The 20,059-nt window shown below is 33.8% G+C and overlaps 1 protein-coding gene across 1 annotated transcript; it reads right to left on the bottom strand.

Annotated features, from left to right (window-relative positions):
• Window positions 1-2,929: 2,929 nt before the first annotated feature.
• Window positions 2,930-18,810, bottom strand: hspbp1 (HSPA (heat shock 70kDa) binding protein, cytoplasmic cochaperone 1). The gene is made up of 8 exons (XM_056453151.1): window positions 18,636-18,810; window positions 16,499-16,618; window positions 13,332-13,539; window positions 11,334-11,558; window positions 9,681-9,836; window positions 8,091-8,187; window positions 5,538-5,649; window positions 2,930-3,671 (listed from the first exon to the last, which is right to left on the bottom strand). Exons 2-8 carry the CDS (start codon window positions 16,616-16,618, stop codon window positions 3,591-3,593), a joined length of 999 nt encoding a protein of 332 aa, XP_056309126.1. The 5' UTR covers window positions 18,636-18,810; the 3' UTR covers window positions 2,930-3,590.
• Window positions 18,811-20,059: the final 1,249 nt, after the last annotated feature.

Genomic DNA, 20,059 nt, shown 5'->3' with positions numbered 1-20,059 from the left:
AGGAACGAAGTATGGATTGATGGATGAAAAGTAGTATGGAAGGAAAGATGTGTGGAGGTAAGGAAGGAAGGAAATTAGTATGGATGGATTGATGGACTGAAAGATGGATGCATTGAACATAGTATGGAAGTATGGATGGATGGACAAAGGTATGGGTGGATGGAAAGAAGTATGAATGGATGGATAGTGTGGATGGAAGGATGGCTAGTTGGATGGATGGAAAGAGGTATGGATGATGGACGAATGGATAGATGGATGAAAGAAAGTATGGAAGGAATGATTAATGGACCGACAGATGGATGGAAGGATGGAAATAAGTATGGATGGATGGAAGAATGGATAGATGGAAGGTAGGAAGGATAGGTGGAAAGTAGTATGGAGGGATGGAAAGAAGTATGGACTGATGGATGGAGGAAAGATGGATGGAAGAAAGTATGGATGGATGGACGGAGGAATGGAAATAAGTATGGATGGATGGATGGAAGGATGGATAGATGGAAAGAAGTATTGATGGATGGAGGAAAGAGAATGGAAGTATGTATGGTAGGAAGTATGGCTGGATGGATGGATGAAATTATGGATGGATGGAAGGAAGTATGGATGGAAGGATGGATAAATGGAAGGTAGGAAGGATGGATGGAACGAAGTATGGATGGAAGAAACATTGGATAAATGGAAGTATGGATGGATGGAAGGAAGGATGGATGAAAAGAAGAATGGATGAATAGAAAGAAGTATGGATGGATGGATGGATAGATAGATGGGAGAAAGTATAGAAGTATGGATGAATGGCATGATAGATGGAGGGATGAAGAAAATAAGGATAGAAAAAAGTATGTATGGTAGGAAGTATGGAAGGAAGTAAGGATAGATGGATGGATGTATGGATGGATGGAAGAAAGTATGGAAGGAAGGAAATATGTATGGATAGAAGGATATAACAATGTAGTTTGTATTATCCGCTATTGTTATCTCAGTTTCCCTGAGAATGATCTTACAGACATTATAAAACTCCATATTAAATAAAAATGAGAAATTTTATATCACAACCTTTCCTGTAAGATCTTTCAGAAAGGTGTTTTCAGTAACGCTTACAAAATTAGTTTAAATAACCAATTATAATGACTTTAGCACCATTTATTAACATGTTAGTGGAGGAATACTTCTCCTGTTTTCCCGATATTAGTAAGTGCCAAAATGAATAGAACCTAATTTTAAAGTTATCATTTTCCCCTCCTGCTTATAACCTTTCAGATACACGTTATTATTCCATAAAAACCATGAATATTTCTAGTGTTGGAAACTGAACTGGAAACTGTGCTGACAGATAAAGCTATCAATCCTGACTTTGATACAGTTTATCACAAGGTCTTTAATTACAAAATAGAAAACCTGCTTAGGTTTTAATCTTAACATAAGTTATGTAATAATGATTTGGCAGAGTTATGCAGGTTATCAGATTTGATCAACTTTTTTGATCACTCAATCTATCCTTTCTCGGCCTAAAACAAGGCTGTATTGGAGGAACACTAGATTAGTGTTACCAGCTAATTATCAGCTTATATTATCTCAATAAAATGTTTATTTTAGGTTTTTACGGTGGCTCAGTGGTTAGCACTGTCGTCTCAAAGTAAGCAGGTCACTGCTTCGAGTACCGGCTGGGCCAGTTGTCATTTCTGTGTGGAGTTAGCATGTTCTCCCTGTGGGTTTCCTCTGTGTCCTCTGGATTCCCCCAAAGTCCAAATACATGCGCTATAGGGGAATTGAATAAACCAAATTGGTTGTAGTGTATGAGTGTGAAAGTGAGAGTGTATGGATGTTTCCCAGTACTGGGTTGCGGATGGAAGGGCATCCGCTGTGTAAATCACATGTATTAATGTATTTACTGATTATTGTGATTTTTTAGGTTTTCTATTTTTAATAAATTTGCAACAATTTCAAAAACTCTTTTTCCACATTGTCATTATAGGGTATTGTGTGTAGAATGTTGAGGAAATAAATGAATTTAATCCATTTTGGAATAAGGCTGTAACATAAACAAATATGGAAAAAGCGCTATCAATACTTTCCGGATGCACTGTATGTGTGTATATGTAAGCTATAATTTAATATACATGTTCATATACTGTATGACTATATATCAGAATTACGTATGAGAATATAAATAGTGTCAGATATATTGTGTCTATAATTATTATCTAGATAGAAAGCATAATAATGTTTAATGTATTTAATAAATGAGGGAAAAGTTCCGTCATTTTTCAGCACAAGAAATTTACATGAAAATGACAATATATTTAATCTGACCAGTACTCTAAAATATAAAATATATAAAAAGAGCAAGTGATTATTCTTAATGTCCTTATATTCTAAATGAATAGAGTATGAACACTTTTAATTGACAGATTTTACTATATTTTACTATACAGATTTCACTGAATGACATTCCAATGGGTGTTTACTCTAAATGATGCTGAATAAAATTAAAGATCATTATTTTTGGCGCAGCATAAAATTATACGGGACAATTTCTAATACAAAGGGAAATATTTATACACTTTTAGAATTTTTAATGCATTAAAACAATGTATTACCTTATTTATTTCACCTCAGATGTAAAATTCGAAGTGACGAATCATGCTTATTAATGATTATGTAATGGTGTAAAGTCATATATTTGTACGGGTGTTTTCCAGCTTCTGGACCATGCAATTCACTAGAATGTTTTTCATCTTTTCTTAGATCAGAATTAAACTTTACCCTCTGAACTGCCACTTTTTTGGCCTCCATTACACACTATACTACCGCAAACATTTTTGGAGTTTACATTATATATGCATATTACATATATTTATTCAAAAAAAGTTCAGCTTTAGATTAAAAAAAAAGTTTAAAATGTAATTAAAAACAGAACGCTGACAGTTCAGTGTTTAACGACAGGTTTGATTGTGTTTATTTCAAATTAACACATTATTTCCTATAATAATGTGCAGTTCTACATTATGGCTTTGTGTTTGTGTGATTAGCCAGCTTTTAAAGGGATAGTTCACCCAAAACATGTAAAATACCTCATCATTTACTCTATTATGTGGTTTTAAACATGATGAACTTCTTTCTTCTGTTGAACACAATATAAGATAGTTACAATGCTGATACTTCCATAGTAGGACAACAAATTACAATGGAAGTCAATGGACGAATCAAAATATTTTCTTTTATGATCAACAGAACAAACTCAAGTGTTAAGTGAGAATAAATGATGGCAAAATTGTCATTTTTGGGTGTACTGTCCCTTAAAGTTTCGAAAGTTGACTGTAAAACAGCACATTTATAAAAACAAACTGAGATATTATACACAAATGTACATATTCATCATCATTACACATGAGTGTTTGTGTGCAGTATGTGGTACATGAGTTTGCACGTGAACACACACATAGCTAAACTCAACGCTGAAAATTCAGATGTCATAGTCTCTTTCAAGTCGATCTTTTTAACAGTATTCTTCCTATTGTTTTGGTTTCTCTCTTAAACAGAGAAGGAATACAAACTGGGGGTTGCTGTTTTTCGTTGAATCAGCAATCAGATGGTCAGCGATCCATGACATTATCCTCCGGTGTTTGACCCGGAAAACAAACCACTCGTAAACGTTCACAAAACTCCAGTTCCTCCTGCAGAAATAACAAATTCAGAGCTGTCTGTCGAACGCAAGACATTTTTAAGTCCATTAGAAATTAACTTTAAGACATATACAGGGCAAAACGCCATGGATTTTTTTTCTAATGGCCAGTGTAAAAGATTTTTTAAAGAGTTATTTCTAAGCAACATAAACAACGTGTCACGTTTTTACTTTTCAGATGGATTGCTGGTTGTACCAATCGGGTAGCTTTTTTCACTATCACCACCAGCAGTCTAGCCTGTGCAGATTGCTGCAGAACTACACATCTGCTGCAATATCAAAATACAACTCCCAGAAGTATTTGCACTCACACACCAGTTCCTGATTCCCCCTAATTACACACACACACACACACACACACACACACGCACACAGAGCTGGAAGCTCATGATGAATTGATTACTAAGACTATAAAGACACCACATTCACACACTCTTTGCTGAGTCTTGTAAACTGTAAGTGAGAATAACGAAGTGTTGTCATGTTTGCTTTAGTGATGGTGAAATGAACCTTTCAACTCAACTGTATCGGAAAAAGGTTCATTACTCGAAGCTTTCTAAATCAGAGCTCGATGAGAACCTCTGCTGGTTAAAGTGTGGGACAGCACTGTGCCACAAAAACGTCAAATGTTTAGAACCAACCAACTCAATGTAGCAATACAACAATAGTATTAAACAAATTTCCCAGTTACTGTAGTTTTCTTTACATAATAAAGTCTTAAAATAAGGTCTTAAAAGTCTTCAAATAACATCCTAATATGTTCCTAATAAACATATACTAGCATAATATGCATTTTTTTCTCCATTTTCCATAGAGTATGCAACCCTGAATGTTTATTTACAAACATTTTACGAAAGCCTTTAATCCATTTTTGTTACTTATACACTTTTATAGATTATACACTATAACGTTTATTTTAAATTAGCTTTTTAAAACAGTAACTTAATTTTAGTTGAGTATTTTTATATTAGCTTTTATTTATTTTACCCCTGGTTTTAGTTTGTAGTAATTTTAATGTTTCAACTATATTTGCAATAACTTGCAAGTCATCATATTTGGTTTTCAGGTTCCACCTTTTAAAAGTTATCTATCAGATATTTACATTTTAAATCAAGTAATAATACCAAACACTGACTTGAAAGTACTAATAAAAGTGCCATGTCTATTGTTATATTCTTGTTTACTGTTGTATAACTGCATCATTTGGTGTAAAACTTGTGAAATTCTACACTGCTGTTTAGGTTACAATTTTTTATATTTTTATTTTTATTTGTAATTTATTAATCAATTTATTTACTTCAAATTTTCATCTCACATGTAAGTAACCATGGATAAAAGGCATCTACTAAATGAATAAATGTACGCACGTGCAGCCTAGTTGACGTCAGCGGAGTATTTTTTTTTATTTTATCAATTTAATTTTAGTTAAACTGATGAAATTAATTTTTGCACCAATGTAACAGTAAAACATCCAAAATAATATTAGTCACTTTTTATTCATGTGTTTATTATTTTATATATATAGATTTAAAAGTGAAAAGTTCAATTTAAGTTTATTGGCAAAGTGCTTTTTGCAATAATTATCGCTCCAAAGCAGCTTTACAAAACTACGCTGTTATTACATTTCAGCCAACATCAGCAAAAGTTAAGGTGTTGTGTGTAGGGAGCAGAGTATATATATATATATATATATATATATATATATATATATATATATATATATATATATATATATATATATATATATATATATATATATATATATATATATATATATATATACACACACATTTAATCTGCCATTACACAAAATAGAGCCCTTTTCAAATTTTAATTCTTCATGAGTGAATGTATTTACCAGACTCTCCTCTTGCCCCCTTAGATCCTGCACTCTCTGTTTGAGCAGCTCCTCCAAGCCCAGCGATGGATCTCTGCAGTCGCTCACGCCGTGGGGAGAGTCCTCCACCAGACTACAAACACACAAGTCAAAATTCAGTCAGTGTCCCAATTTGTATACTATACAGCTTACATAGTATTAGAAAAAAGAATTAGTATGTCCAAACGATAGTATGTTGAAATGAGTACTCTTACATTATGGTCTGTGTACTCTAATGGTTAATATTTCCCACATTACATTGCGTAATGGACATAAATAGGATTAGAACTACGAACACAGTATAACTAACAACATGGCCGACTGAGATTTAAATGGTAAGGCTTTGATAAAGATGTTTGAATGATTGTTTATTAATATCTAATCTAATTATTGCACGTTTTCTACATTATATTTCATCTGCAACAACAGTCCTCCACCAGACTACAAACACACGTGACAAAATTCATTCAGAAACCAATGTTGTGTCAGAATTAGTATGCACGTTAAAATAAGTAATTCTTAGGTTACCTGGATGGTCTGCGTACTCTAACGGTTAATATTTCCCATAATATATTGTATAATGGACATAAATATGATTAGAACTATGAATGTGGGTAAAACTACAAACATACCCAAAAAACTACAAACATGGCAGACAGATTTAAGCGGTACGGCTTTGGTAAAAATGCATGAATGATTGTTTTTTAATACTTTATATATTTATTTTTACGTTTTCTACATTATATTTCTTCTGCAACAGGAGTCCACCCCCAGACTACAAACACACGTGACAAAATTCAGTCAGAAACCAATGTTGCGTCCCAATTCTCATAATATCTGTCCTAAACAATATTCAAAACTAAAATTAGTAGGCCCCATATCATAGTATGTTGAAATGATGGATGGTCTGCGTACTCTAATGGTTAATATTTCCCACAATACATTGTGCAATGGACATAAATATGATTAGAACTATGAATGTGGGTAAAACTACAAACATACCAAAGAAAACTACAAACATGGCCGACTGAGATTTAAATTGAGAGGCTTTGGTAAAGATGTTTGAATGATTGTTTATTAACATCTAATCTATTTATTTCACGTTTTCCACATTACTTTTTATCTGCAATAATGAAGTCCTATTCTGGAGTCCACCACCAGAATACAAACACACGTGACAAACTTCATTCAGAAATTAATGCTGCGTCCCAATCCACTTGTTATCCTACCTAAATAATCTCAAAAACAAAATTAGTATGTATATTGAAATGAGTATTCTTAACTTACCTGGATGGTCTGCGTACTCTAATGGTTAATATTCTCCATAATACATTGAGTAATGGACATAAATATGATTAGAACTATGAATGCAGGTAAAACTACAAATATACCAAACAAAACTACAAACATGGCTGACTGAAATTTAAGTGGCAAGGCTTTATTAAAGATGCTTGAATTATTGTTTATTAAAATCTAAACAACAACAATGTTTTTAAAGACGTGTTTGGTCATTACATTTTCAATGTGTAAATATGTAAACATCTGAGGAGATTTCTCTTCATGAAAGATTGGCGAATAACAGATTAAGCTGCTACTTCTTCTTCAACGTGGTAGGTAATTAAATATGAAAGAAGTGTGGATGATTTGACAAGATGATTGACACAACATGTAACTAAGCAACAAAATTGTCCATTAATAAGCAAGTAGTGTGTCCCAAAGCTTGCATTCTCTTGTTATACATTCAAATGCATGTACTTTTTTTCCAAAACTTAAAACACTGATGCCCTTCCAGCAGCATACATTAGTTCATTTATGACCGTCAACATATATAGCTTCACCACGCATGAATGTTATTTCTTTTGTGTTGTAGTATAATTTGGTGTTTAGTATTTTTTGTACTATTTTGTTCATTATGTGCTACATGGATATAGTGTTACATATGTTTAACAATGCAAGATGAGAAAGCCTGTTTGTTAATTGAAGATTTAATGGGCTATATGCACACAGACTTTTAATTTTCAGCCAGGCAGCCCAATGGCTTCCAGTGAACTGTCTTTCCATTACAAAACGATCATGTTTAAGACCTGATTTCTTTAAAAATCAGTGATCTTCACTGCCTGATAGATATATACGATATGAAGTGGGTCTCATATCGGACAAGAAGCACTGCATTAATTTCCATTTCCCCCCTGCCATGTCTTTAAAATATGACAGTTTATTTTACCCCAGTATTTTCAATGGAATTTCTGCGCTAGCCTGCTGGTAGTGATGGCGCTAGTGGTTACAACGTCCTTCATCTCGTTTTACGCTTGAACAACTAAATGAATGCTTAAGTTTATTTAACTGAGTGTGTTGTGAATACATTACAACATCGATACTGTAAAAACAACCTTGTGAAATTAGAAATACTCACATTGATTACTCATTAATCTTTCACCGGAAGCTATTGTTGGCTTAAAAACTCTAGCTGTGCATAGAGCCTATAAAGGAGGGAAAGAATTTGTTTATTTATGATCATGCATGAGCTCTACTAACCAGCAGAGGGCGCCAAGCACATGTTCGTGAACAGAGGAATGAGGAGAGCGGAGAACAGACACCAGCTGCTGGACCATTCCCATAGACAACACTGTATCTGTGAGAGAAAGCAGCATTTAGAACATAACACAAACTTTTTGTTGTTGTTTTTTTTCATTGTTTGATTATCATAATTTAGTTATAGATTGCACTTCCACTATAGATTGGAACTTCCTTTAAAAAAAATGAAACAAATCACTTTAAATCAGGAGCGGATAGCCATTTGGCAATTCTGGCAAATACCAGAAGGGCCGGACCATTTTTTTAATGTGGGCTGGTCAGTTTCTTTAAAAAAATGTTTTGTATGCATTGTTATTACACACAGGCAGCTTTTATCTCTTGCAAGATGTGAGTATGATGATGATGATAGTAATAATAATAATAAATGTTAAGCATTTGGCCCAATCGGCAACGGTCAGCTGGTTTTGAGATGGGCCGACCCAACGCAACCTAATCAGAGGTTATGCGGACCTAATTAAAATCTGGCAAGAATGTCAAACAAACAGTAAGTGCAACACAAGCTAATTGTCAGAGAAGGACCGTAAAAAAGAAAAGGCCGTGCCAAAAAGCTCAGAGAAAGCAAAAAAATTGCTCTAAAATCAGACGCTGCCAAATGCATAAAATTAACTGAAATATTCTCGAAAGGGGCAACGCAGTGGCGCAGTAGGTAGCGCTGTCGCTTCACAGCAAGACGGTCGCTGGTTCGAGCCTCAGCTGGGTCAGTTGGCGTTTCTGTGTTTGCATGTTCTACCCGTATTGGTGTGGGTTTCCTCCGGGTGCTTTGTCCAAAGACATGCGCTATAGGTGAATTGGGTAAGCTAAATTGTCTGTAGTGTATGTGTGTGTGTATGTATGGGTGTTTCCTAAAACATATGTTTGATAAGCTGGCAGTTCATTTAGATTAATAAAGGGACTAAGCCAAAAAGAAAAGGAATGAATGAAACGAATGCATGTATAAATTTGTTATAAATGGGTTGTTTTTGTTCCAGTCACATACATTAAATGTTTAAATATCTATTACATATGGTACAGCTTTTTTTATTTCACCATCTGTACACCAATATAAGTAGTGTATGTGAGTGTCTGTGGGTGGGGCTGTGTCGGTGTGGTAATGTGGCCTGGTGTGGCTACAGTGCCAGGGCTGATTTTTTGTCCCAGTCCGCCCCTGCTTTAAATAATAAGGTGATGCTATAAATAATGCACATTCATGGTGAAATCTGAGTGAGAGGTACGATTGACTTTTTTCTTCTTTTATAATCACTACAGTACAATAATATTTAATGCGTCCATAACTTTGCTGCAGAAAAACTTGTTTACATTCTTTTTGGTGCAGGTCAAGGTCCGCTGAATGCAATTTGTTTAACAAGTTGCCTTTTAATATGACATGAATGAACTGTGAGGAGAAAAATAACACCTCTTTGTACAGTTTTTAACACATATTGTTTACAAAACACTGATCATTTACAGTTTCTATGTAAATTCTCTCATATTTCAAGCAAATAATCATGTGGTGTAGGTGGATAAATGCTCTGCGTCCAGAATGAGCTCTACCTTTGTGTTCTGGGTGACTGTTCAGAAGGTTAAGGAGAAGAAACGCTGATTTAGTTCTCAGCTTCTCACTGTCTGACTGCATCCCCCTCATTAGCACAGAAAAGCCATCATGTGATAGGAAGTCCTTCAGTCCTGCTTCCTGTTCACGTACTAAACCTGCAAAAGACAAGAGTGAAGAATTGAATGTGGAATCACCAATGAAGTTAAACAGCATATGTCTCTTAAATGTTGTATCTAAACATTCATATCAAACTCGATTTTTTGCAGGTTGTCAGTGTTGCCAGATTGGGCGGTTTTGATTTTGAATGTGTGGGTAAAAAAAAATACATAGGCGGGTAGAGAAAATTTGAGCGGTTTTGCAACGGTGCGCCTGCACAATCCCAGACTATTTACAGTATTTCTCTTATGGACGCTATTAAAGCATTTTAGATGTATAAAATATGTATATTGACGTCATCAAATTAATAAAATATACAGCAAATGAGAAATAAATGACAGAATAAAGGAATAAAAACTGACTATGTCTCTAAAATATTTTTATAAATATATATACTTTACTAGAACTATGTTAAGCTGCTTTGACACAATCTACTTTGTGAAAAGAGCTATACAAATAAACATGAATTGAATAAAAATTATAATAATTACTAGAACAAAACATGTAAATTATTTAAATAAGACAAATGAGTTGACTGACCACTTCTAATGGTGTACAAATATTCTGCAGCCAATTTAGATGTATTTTGCCCTTTCCGAGTACAGTATTAAGCAAAGTTTTTCTGAGTCATTAGATTAAAAAAATTATTATTTAATATCTCTCTCGCGCGCGGCTGTGCGCATAACATTAATGATAGCTTAGAAAACGAAAGCAAAACCAAATCCTGGATATTTTAGTAGATTTGGAAAACTCCAGCCAGACGCAAAAAGGTGCAGGTCTCTGTGGGTCTGCTGAGCACGTGAAACTATCCGACTCGCGCACACAGAACAAGCAGTATGAAACAGGTAAAGGGAGATGATTTTCCACAACTTAATCGCTCGCGGATGATTGTATATATTGGATGCATACAAAAAAAAAGTGTAAAAGGATGATAATAATAACAGTACAAAAAAAAGTGTCACTAAATATACCTGGGCGGCCTGCCCAAGTAAAGCCTATGTGTGTGAAGCACTGAAGTATGACTTAGTTATAAGCGTAATTCTGCCGGCCAAGCACTAATCATACAGTAGTCGCTTTGGGACAAATTGCATGAAAGAGTGAGACCAGCGATCGTTACATTATGAGACGTTTTGGATGCTGCAAAACTGAAAATGTGCTAGATATAATACAGTTTTCTTTCAGAATTGTAGTATTATGAAGTACTGTAAAGTTTTCTAACTGGCGAATGACATGATCTAGTGGGTTGTCTACTGTCATCTTTATGATTTCAGGAGGCGTGGCTTTGGATAGCAGGCGAGGTTGTCAAAGCTATTATGCTAACGGTTAGCATTTTTATCAGATCATCTACTGCACCTTTAAACTTTTTACCCCTTTAAGCGTACAATAGAAATTAATTTCGCTGTGAGTATTTTGGACCCTTTAATGAATGAGATCCAATGTGAAATATACAGTCAATACTGAACAACACTAAGATTTCTGCACATTTACATACTCACAGGACACTGCATAGAGTGCTTTAACCCTGACTGTGCTGTGTGGGTCATTATCTGCGAGCTGCAGGAGGGTCAGCAGCGCCCCCTGGTTGAGCAGGTAGAACTGCACCTCCGGCATATTCTGGGCCGAGCTGGCGATGAGCTGAGCTGCTCTCCAGCGAATGCCAGCCTCTGAGTGACAGAGACACCGTGACAAACACAGGTCCAGACCACCCAGCTTCATCAGATCTGCAAAAGAGCACACAGACAAGAAATGCATGCGTTACGAGGGCCCATTTAAACCAGGTATTAGAAGATAATGATATGAACCGTCCATAATGATCAGTGGTGCCCCCAGAAAATTTTCATAGGGTGGCCAAAAAAAAAAATTATGAATTCAGTGTGATGTTATATTTTTGTTTCTGGTAAATGAAATAATGTGATTTTAATTCATCTAATTAAATACTCTTGAAATATAGCAATTTATACCTTAAAAAAAAAAATAAATAAAAAATTCGATAAATTCAAATTCAAATTTTTTTTTTATCAATATTTAGTTTAAAAACCCTTTTCATATATATATATATAATATTTATATATATATATATATATATATATATATATATATATATATATATATATATATATATATATATTTATATATATTTATATATATATATATATATATATTTATATATATTTATATATATATATATATATATATATATATATATATATATATATATATATATATATATATATATAAAAATAACTTTTCAGTTATTTTCACATCCGTTTATTGTACAGCATCTGGTATATGCCATGTCTAAAATTAATGAAGAATAATTAATTAATAAATAAAACAAACTAATGAACAAAAGGCATTACTATATACACACAGACTCACTATACAGACTCTAATAATATCATTTATCCATATTCCTTTTTGAGCCACATTATTATTAATACAGCTTCTTCTATTGATGTACCTACCTTAGGGTAAATAATAAATTGCCATTGCTGTCTATATTGAAGGTGTGTGTTTGTGTGTGCTGTCAACAACGATCAGAGAGAGGGGGTGGGGGGGGGTTGAATCACCAATCAATCCAAAATAATTTAGTGGCTGCTATTTATTTATTTATTTATTTATTTATTTATTTATTTATTTATTTATTAAAACATTGTGAATTTACACAAGTACATTTAAATTAATAATGTCAACAGAAAAATCATATTGGGGTGGCCACAGGGGTGGCCAGAGTTTACACAGCCCAGATAACGATATGTAAAAAATTTTAATCAAATATTCAAAAACCACTTTAACGGTGTAACTTTGCTGATTTGGGTACTTAAACTATCCTTAATATTTAGAAAAATATTTAGAGAATTTGGAGAAATAAGTTTTTTTTTATAGTGCGGGAGCGTGTGCTGTGTGTTACATCATACAGCCTTAATTTTTGGTTTGGTATTATAGAAAACAGCCAAGACGCTTTAGGCCTTGATCACACTGAATGTGCTTTTTGCATTGAGAAGCGCCTTTTTTAATGGTTTTTTAATTTCTGCAGACCCAGTGTTTTAACCGCATGTTGCGCCTCGTGCTTTTGTTGTTGCGCTGTGTGTGCCAGCAGTTGAAAAAGTAAACTCTGAGAGGAAAAAGCATGCTACATTCAGTACTACATTCAGAGAATTCTCAGAATTCTCATTACCCGGATTTTTACATGTTCACAAGAGTGAATGCAAGTTCAGCCAAAAATTATAATTAACATTCATTTATTCTTCCTCATGTAGTTTTAAACCTATTCTATTGAACACAAAGAAGATATTCTGAAGAAAGCTGAAAATCTGTAACAGTTGACTTCCATAGTAGGAAAAACAAATGCTATGAAACTCAGTGTTTACATCTTTCTTTAAAATATCTTCTCTTGTGCTCAACAGAAAAACGAAACTCAAACTCATCAGTGAAGGATAAGTAAATGATAGCAGAATTTTCATTTCCCTTTAATGCCAGGCAGAAGCACACACCTCTTGCATTGTCCAGGTTTTCACAAAGCTCAGAAAGTATTTCCAGCGCTTCTTCCCGCTCGTCCTCTTCTTCGTCCTGCTCTCCATCATCTTCTCTGTCCTTGCATTCATCAGTTTTCAGCACCTCCAAACACTGCTTCATCTGCTCGACCTCATCCATCTGTCCTTTACACACTTCAGAAAGAGCTCCTCGCAGAAAATCCATCCTCTTTAAAAACAGACAGAAACCAATTAAATCAATTAAAGTTGACTCAACATAAGAGCCGGGACGCATCAAGCGGTGAGCATCTGCCCGCATAGCTGGTTTGGTGTGTTAAGCATCGTTTATACTCAAATCGTTTGCTAGTTTTCTTGTGTGCAGTGTTTGCTTGAGTTCACTTTGGGTGCGCACGACATGATTTCGGCTGGCAGAGCTCACAAAACTTTTTGGGACTTGAGGAACAGTTTGCACAGTGTCGCATTTCATTTGAGTTGAAATTCTTGGCTAGAAATTGAGGACAGAAACTAGTCAGACACTAATGTGTGAATTGTGGAGCAAGCGAAATCTAAAAAAAAAAAAAAAAAAAAAAAAAGTCAGTATTTTTTAGGAAGTGTACTTTTTTGCTTTTATTCTTGCCATAATAAAAAAATATATTTGTAGAGCAACTCATGTTCTGTTCTCATTAATATTTAAATAAACTTTAATAGGTAGAACTGTCGGAGATATGAACAAAAGCAGGTGATGCAACAAAGTTTGATTTTAAAAATCTTGAATGGTTATAAAAATCCTTGTAATCATTAAAATAATTTATAAAACTAATCAGTTTAAAAATCTTCAATAACATTAATGATTTGATTTAGTCCCAGAAACTTCTAAACTTCTGACCTTCTAAGTTTATCCGTCTAATTTTCTGGGTGGGTTTCTTTTGACTGCCCCCTGTTGTTTTAAAGAATATCTCAATGGTGAATGCGGCAAGTATAAAAGTCTCGTCCGTTTCGTAAAGTGCGCGCAGAGTCCACGAGCATGTAGAATTGGCGTTGGCTGAAAAGAGCACTCTGATTGGTTATTTAGCAACAAATCAGAGTGCTAGATCAAAAACTGAAGTGATGCATTCAAGTAAAAAATAACAAAGAAGCTTAGTGTAATTTCACTGCATTTCTCAACTAATTAAAAAAGTATATGTATTATTAAATTGTCAGACATATTTTCACAATAAAATACCTCCGTTTTGAGTGACATTTACAGTGATAATGGTACTAAACTTTGCATGAACCAGAAGCTGTGAGTTTAAATATTTCACATGGACGTTTAATTAAAAGTATAACAAATGCACTTAGTGTATCATCTACAATTGTAAATACGCCTGCATAATATGCATTTCTTTCATCTATTTTCAAGCCTTTTATTGTTAATTCCATGCTAGACTCTACTAAACAGGACAACGAGAGACTATTAACTACTAATATCCCTTTTCGTTTCGACCAATGTCTCATTAAAACATCTACAAACTCAAAAACTGATAAAAGTTGTTCCCTGATGGGGGCGATCTGAGAAAACGTGTGACTCATGTAAATTTTATAACCAATTAATAATATAGCTATATATACAATATTGTATATAGTAAAATACTGTACAAACGTGTCAAAATTGTATATTCTTATTTTTATTATTTCATTATTTGCATCTTTGTCCTGTCACTGTCATTCTATTGCAATGTGGAATCTTCTACAGTCACGAAAACAAATACCTTGTATGATGTAAACATACCAGGCAATACAGCTCTTTCCGATTCTGAATAATTCAACTGTTGAATTGTTTAAATGTTTTAAACAGTGATGCCGCAATGCCAATTTGATTTGTGCTCCAAAATGCTTTTTTGTTTGAAACAAAAGTTTCACAAAGGTTTCATGAATAAGTGATTCCAAAGCAGCCATCACTGATTTGTGCTACTGTAGGATAGTTCATTATTAGTAGGGCCAGAGAGAATCTGCAGACATTTTTTGCTCATTCTGCAAAATTTTGTAAAAAAATATGCAGATTTATGTGGAATGATTTTGGGAGTATCGCAACTAAAAACATTATATGAAGAGTTCAGATGCAAAACCCTCTAAATCCATCTGACCTCTTTTCTTGTAAATGAGCATTTTCTACCAGGCTCCTATAATAAGGCTTAGAAGTTTCATTTTATATGTAATGATAAAGTTATCAGCTAGTAAATAAAATTACTTTTTTTTCAGAAATGTCAATTTAGACAATTCTTTGATTTTTAACAAGTAAAAAAAAAGTTTGCGTCAAAACCAGCAAAATCCACGTCTGCTTTTTTAGCAAAAACCTCTAAATCCACCTATCGGGACAAGACAGTGTATTTGGTTGAAAATCACTAAAGATGCAATTAGAAATTATTTTACCAACAATAAAACACATTACAAAAACCACCTAAAATTAAAAATATATAAATCTGTCAAGTAAGTGGCGGTTCATTCCACTGTGGTGACCCCTGATAAATCAGGGAAAAAGCAGAAAAATCAGGAAAATAAATGAAATCTGTCAAGTAAGTGCATTAATCAATAGCATTAAAATGACATTAACTGCATTGTTAAATTGAAAACGTATGATTCGATTCGCACCTTCTGATTGATTCTCGAGATATAGCGGCATTTGCTGTCAAAGGCATGTGGTGTTCAGCGGCTTTTGCCAACAAACTGTTATTTCTGAATGCGCTGACGCTGCGATTTACATGATTTGAAGCACAACTATTTGTGGATGATGTACTACGTACCTAAAACACTCACTCAATGTCATCATCTCATTTTTGGCAAAAGTGGCCTTTAGGGGCTTTTGCGTCTGAACTCTTTATATATGAAATAAAAATAATACCTTTTCACCTTTTATTTAATGTTTACAATGCATATCCTATTAGACCCACTTATTTGGTAACCAAAGCAAGTCTCCCATATAATATATCTAGTAAAAGACTTTACAAACTAAACACAAACTGCATTGTAGATAAATCAAAGAAACATTTTCATATTAGTCATTAATATTACTGAAATTAATTTAAAAACTGAATAAATATACATTTACACAACTAAGTAAATGAACTCAATGATGGGCTAAAAATCTGTGGAAATAAGCAGATTTTTGTGCGGGCAGATTCCATGTGGGCCTAACTATTAGCGTTGCTCACCTCTTGTGTCATGGGTTCTAGCGGAGCTGGACCATCAGAAGCAGAACCCGCCTCCACTGCCATCTGAAGAACACCTTGCAGATTATGAGGGTGATGCCGGTTACCTCTGCCTTCAGCCATCTATAGAGAAAAACACACAGATATTCTGACATTTAATCAATAAATGCTTAAGTAGACTTATTAAATATATTTCAATTCAGGCGAAAATGTCTAAAGCTTGTCAAATCTGTTGTTAAAGGTCTGGTAAGGTGCTGCATTTGGATTAGTTTTACTTTCATTTTCTCTCTGTGTACGGTCGAGAGTAACACACATGTTTTAATTCTGTGGCTGATTTAAATGTTAAAATATATGTCCATTAGTGCTCTATTTTTACTAAAGGTCTAGGCCTATATTTGTAAATATTCAAGGGTCGTTTGACTATTATCAAATTTATTCCACTTGTATTTTGTTGTACAAATACTTCTTCATGGCTTACACATTATTCTGGTGGTGTAACAAATATGATAATTTGATTAAAATATGGTCTCATTAAATAGGTTTTCATAAAAACCATGTACATTTGTAAAATTGTACTGCTAGTTGAATTGGACTTGTTAAATTAAATGTGAATATGTACATACTTTCCCCCTCTGTGTTGTAGTTTTACAAAAAAAGAAAGATATTGAGGAGAACAATTGCCAGTAAAGTCACTTAAGTTACCCAGACTGCTTTCTGCTGTTCTTACGATATTGCACAATACAATTGGTTGGGGCAGATTAATAATTATTATGTCTGTTATTTGTAGTATTTTCATAACAATTTAAACTCCCTCTTCATTATGTACAACAAGAAAACAAAAAGCTAGAGTTTTAACTGCATGTACTCTGTGGAAGAATGACTGAGTGTGTGTCTAACGCTCGGCCACACACAGAACAACCACAGATATATTTTAGCAGCTGATGCGTGGCATGATAAACATGCTGATTTCTATTATCACTGGTGACAGGTAATGCTTGAAATATAAACGTCATGTCTGTTGTCCTAAGATGAATCAATTATGTCAGATTTACACTTTTTTCTTGTGCTTGAATGTTAAAACGGCCCTCCTATCAATTATCAGTCACTGAAAAGGCCCCCCTCCAATTTGAGTTTGAGACCCCAACTATAAACACAAACTTTATAATTGTTTTGGAGCAAACTAGCTAACAGATATCCTTAAAATAACAAACTGAAACTAACATCTAAAAAACTTTATTTTAATTTCACTGGACTTTAATACTTTAATACAAACAAGAGTTTCATTTTTGATATTTATTATGTCTTGTATTTCACGTACAAATATATACCACAGAATAATCAGTTTAAGTCATTTATTTCACTTACACAGTGCAGACAAATTGTCACAGATTACGTTCTGAAAACGATTTTCTTACTTTAATTAAATAAGTTATCTTAGATTTTATACATATATCCCTTTAACTACCCCACCAAGAACAAAAAAATTTTGCATTGAATTTCTTAACTCCTAATGTCGCTAGTTAACACACTAACCAAATGGTTGATATGTCGGTTTATGATAAAAGTACCCGACTTAATACATATACATTGATTTATCACCATTTATCAATTTATTTAAAAAAAAATTCAAAATGAAACAATTTTGAATACTAAATCATCTTTATTTATTAAAGTACGCCATAAAATATTTCAGATTCTCATTTAACATGTTTTCTTTTTTTTATAAATAAACCAAAATAAAGTGTAGTAGACCAACATGTTTATGTTTGTTTGATTTTGAAAACCAACAATGCTGTGTGTGTAAGCCATTATTTAAAACAGTCCTTCTATAAATGACTTTAACAGTCATTATTTAAAACCTAACCTTATTTTTTCACATTCAATTACGTTTTTACAGAACATATATAATTTCTGACATATTTATTACCTATATTTCATTTAAATATACATCACATCAAGGTATTTTGTTAACATTTCTTTGATTTCACTATCAGATGTCACCTCAAAAATATTATGGCATTTTAACTTCTTTTATTTCCCATCAGGGGTGTACTACTAAACTCAAACATACAAAACGCAAAGAAACTGAAGCACGCGCTTCACGTACAAAATGTAAACAAGTTAGACAAACAAAACTTACCTTTTTAAATGCTGTGTGTCCGATTTAGAAGTAGTGGCAGAAGTTATATGGACGTGTGTCAGGTTTTCCAGCAATGTAAATAGTTACACTTGAGTTCAGCTCCGTTATTATAAACACACCATTGAGGATCCAGAAGCTTCCAGATTCTACCTGCTGCTAGACAGTGGCGCGCGTGCAAATGACGTCATGAACTTTACCGTAATAATTCTAAGCCATCCTCGCAAAGAAATGTATTTTAAATTACTACATAAAATTAACCCAGTAAAATCAGTATTATCAAAGTACATTGAAATAGAGGACATCTGTAGTTTCTGTAATGCAGACAAAGAGAGCCTTTGTCATTTATTTTTTGAATGCAACATTGTAAACAGTTTCTGGAAGGATCTAGCAAATATATATTTTTAAAATGACAAAACTTTGTTATTATTTTACTTTAAAAGATATTTTTATTATGAAAAAATCCAACGAAAGTCTTGAATATATTGTTTATTTCTTTATTTTATTGGCAAAATTTCACATACACTAACAGAAATTTCCCACATTAACAGATTTTTGTCTCAATTTTGATTTCTTTATTTATACTGTGGGCATCACGGTGACGCAGTGGGTATTACAATTGCCTCAAAGCAAAAAGGTCGCTGGTTCGAGCCCCGACTGGGTCAGTTGGCATTTCTGTGTGGAGTTTGCATGTTCTCTCCATGTTGGCGTGGGTTTCCTCTGGGTGCTCCGGTTTCCCCCACAAGTCCAAAAACATGTGGTTCAGGTGAATTGGGTAGGCTAAATTGTCCATAGTGTATGAGTGTGTATAAGTATGTATGGATGTTTCCCAGAGATGGGTTGCAGCTGGAAGGGCATTCGCTGCTTAAAACATATGCTGGATAAGTTGGCGGCTCATTCCTCTGTGGCGACCCCGAATTAATAAGCTGAAAAGAAAATGAATGAATGAATGAATGAATGTTTCTTCTGTGAAATTGTTGAAAAGCAAAAAGTCTGAGATATGTATCAATTATTATAATTTTTTTTTTTTGATTCCCTAGTTAATTCTTAAAATCATTGCTTAGTGGATTTTTTTTACCATTATTGTATAATTTTTTATGTTCACCTTTTATATTGTGTTGTATGTATGTTCCTGATGGTTTGTGCAATAAAAAAACAATCCTCTCCTAACCTTCATTCATTCATTCATTCATTTTCTTTTCGGCTCAGTCCCTTTATAATCTGGGGTCGCCACAGCAGAATAAATCACCAACTTATCCAGCACAAGTTTTACGCAGTGGATTCCCTTCCAGCTGCAACCCATCACTGGGAAACACCCATGCACACACATTCACACACATACCCTACAGACAATTTAGTCTACCCAATTCACCTATACCACATGTTTTTTTGCACTGTGGGGTAAACCGGAGCAAGAAACCCACACC

This window comes from Danio aesculapii, chromosome 3 (genome assembly GCF_903798145.1).
Source record: "Danio aesculapii chromosome 3, fDanAes4.1, whole genome shotgun sequence".
In the NCBI taxonomy this organism is placed as follows: Eukaryota; Metazoa; Chordata; class Actinopteri; order Cypriniformes; family Danionidae; genus Danio; species Danio aesculapii.
Note: the sequence above shows the minus strand (reverse complement) of the source record. Positions and strands in the feature narration are given on the sequence as shown.

Bases quoted from the DNA above. Each gene is read 5' to 3' on its own strand.
- hspbp1 (XM_056453151.1), bottom strand. From the start codon at position 16,618: ATGGCTGAAGGCAGAGGTAACCGGCATCACCCTCATAATCTGCAAGGT. The intron at 11,559-13,331 runs GTGTGTGCTTCT...GCTCTTTTGCAG, and splicing joins AAACCTGGACAATGCAAGAG to ATCTGATGAAGCTGGGTGGT. The intron at 9,837-11,333 runs GTGAGTATGTAA...TGTCTTTTGCAG, and splicing joins AGCACTCTATGCAGTGTCCT to GTTTAGTACGTGAACAGGAA.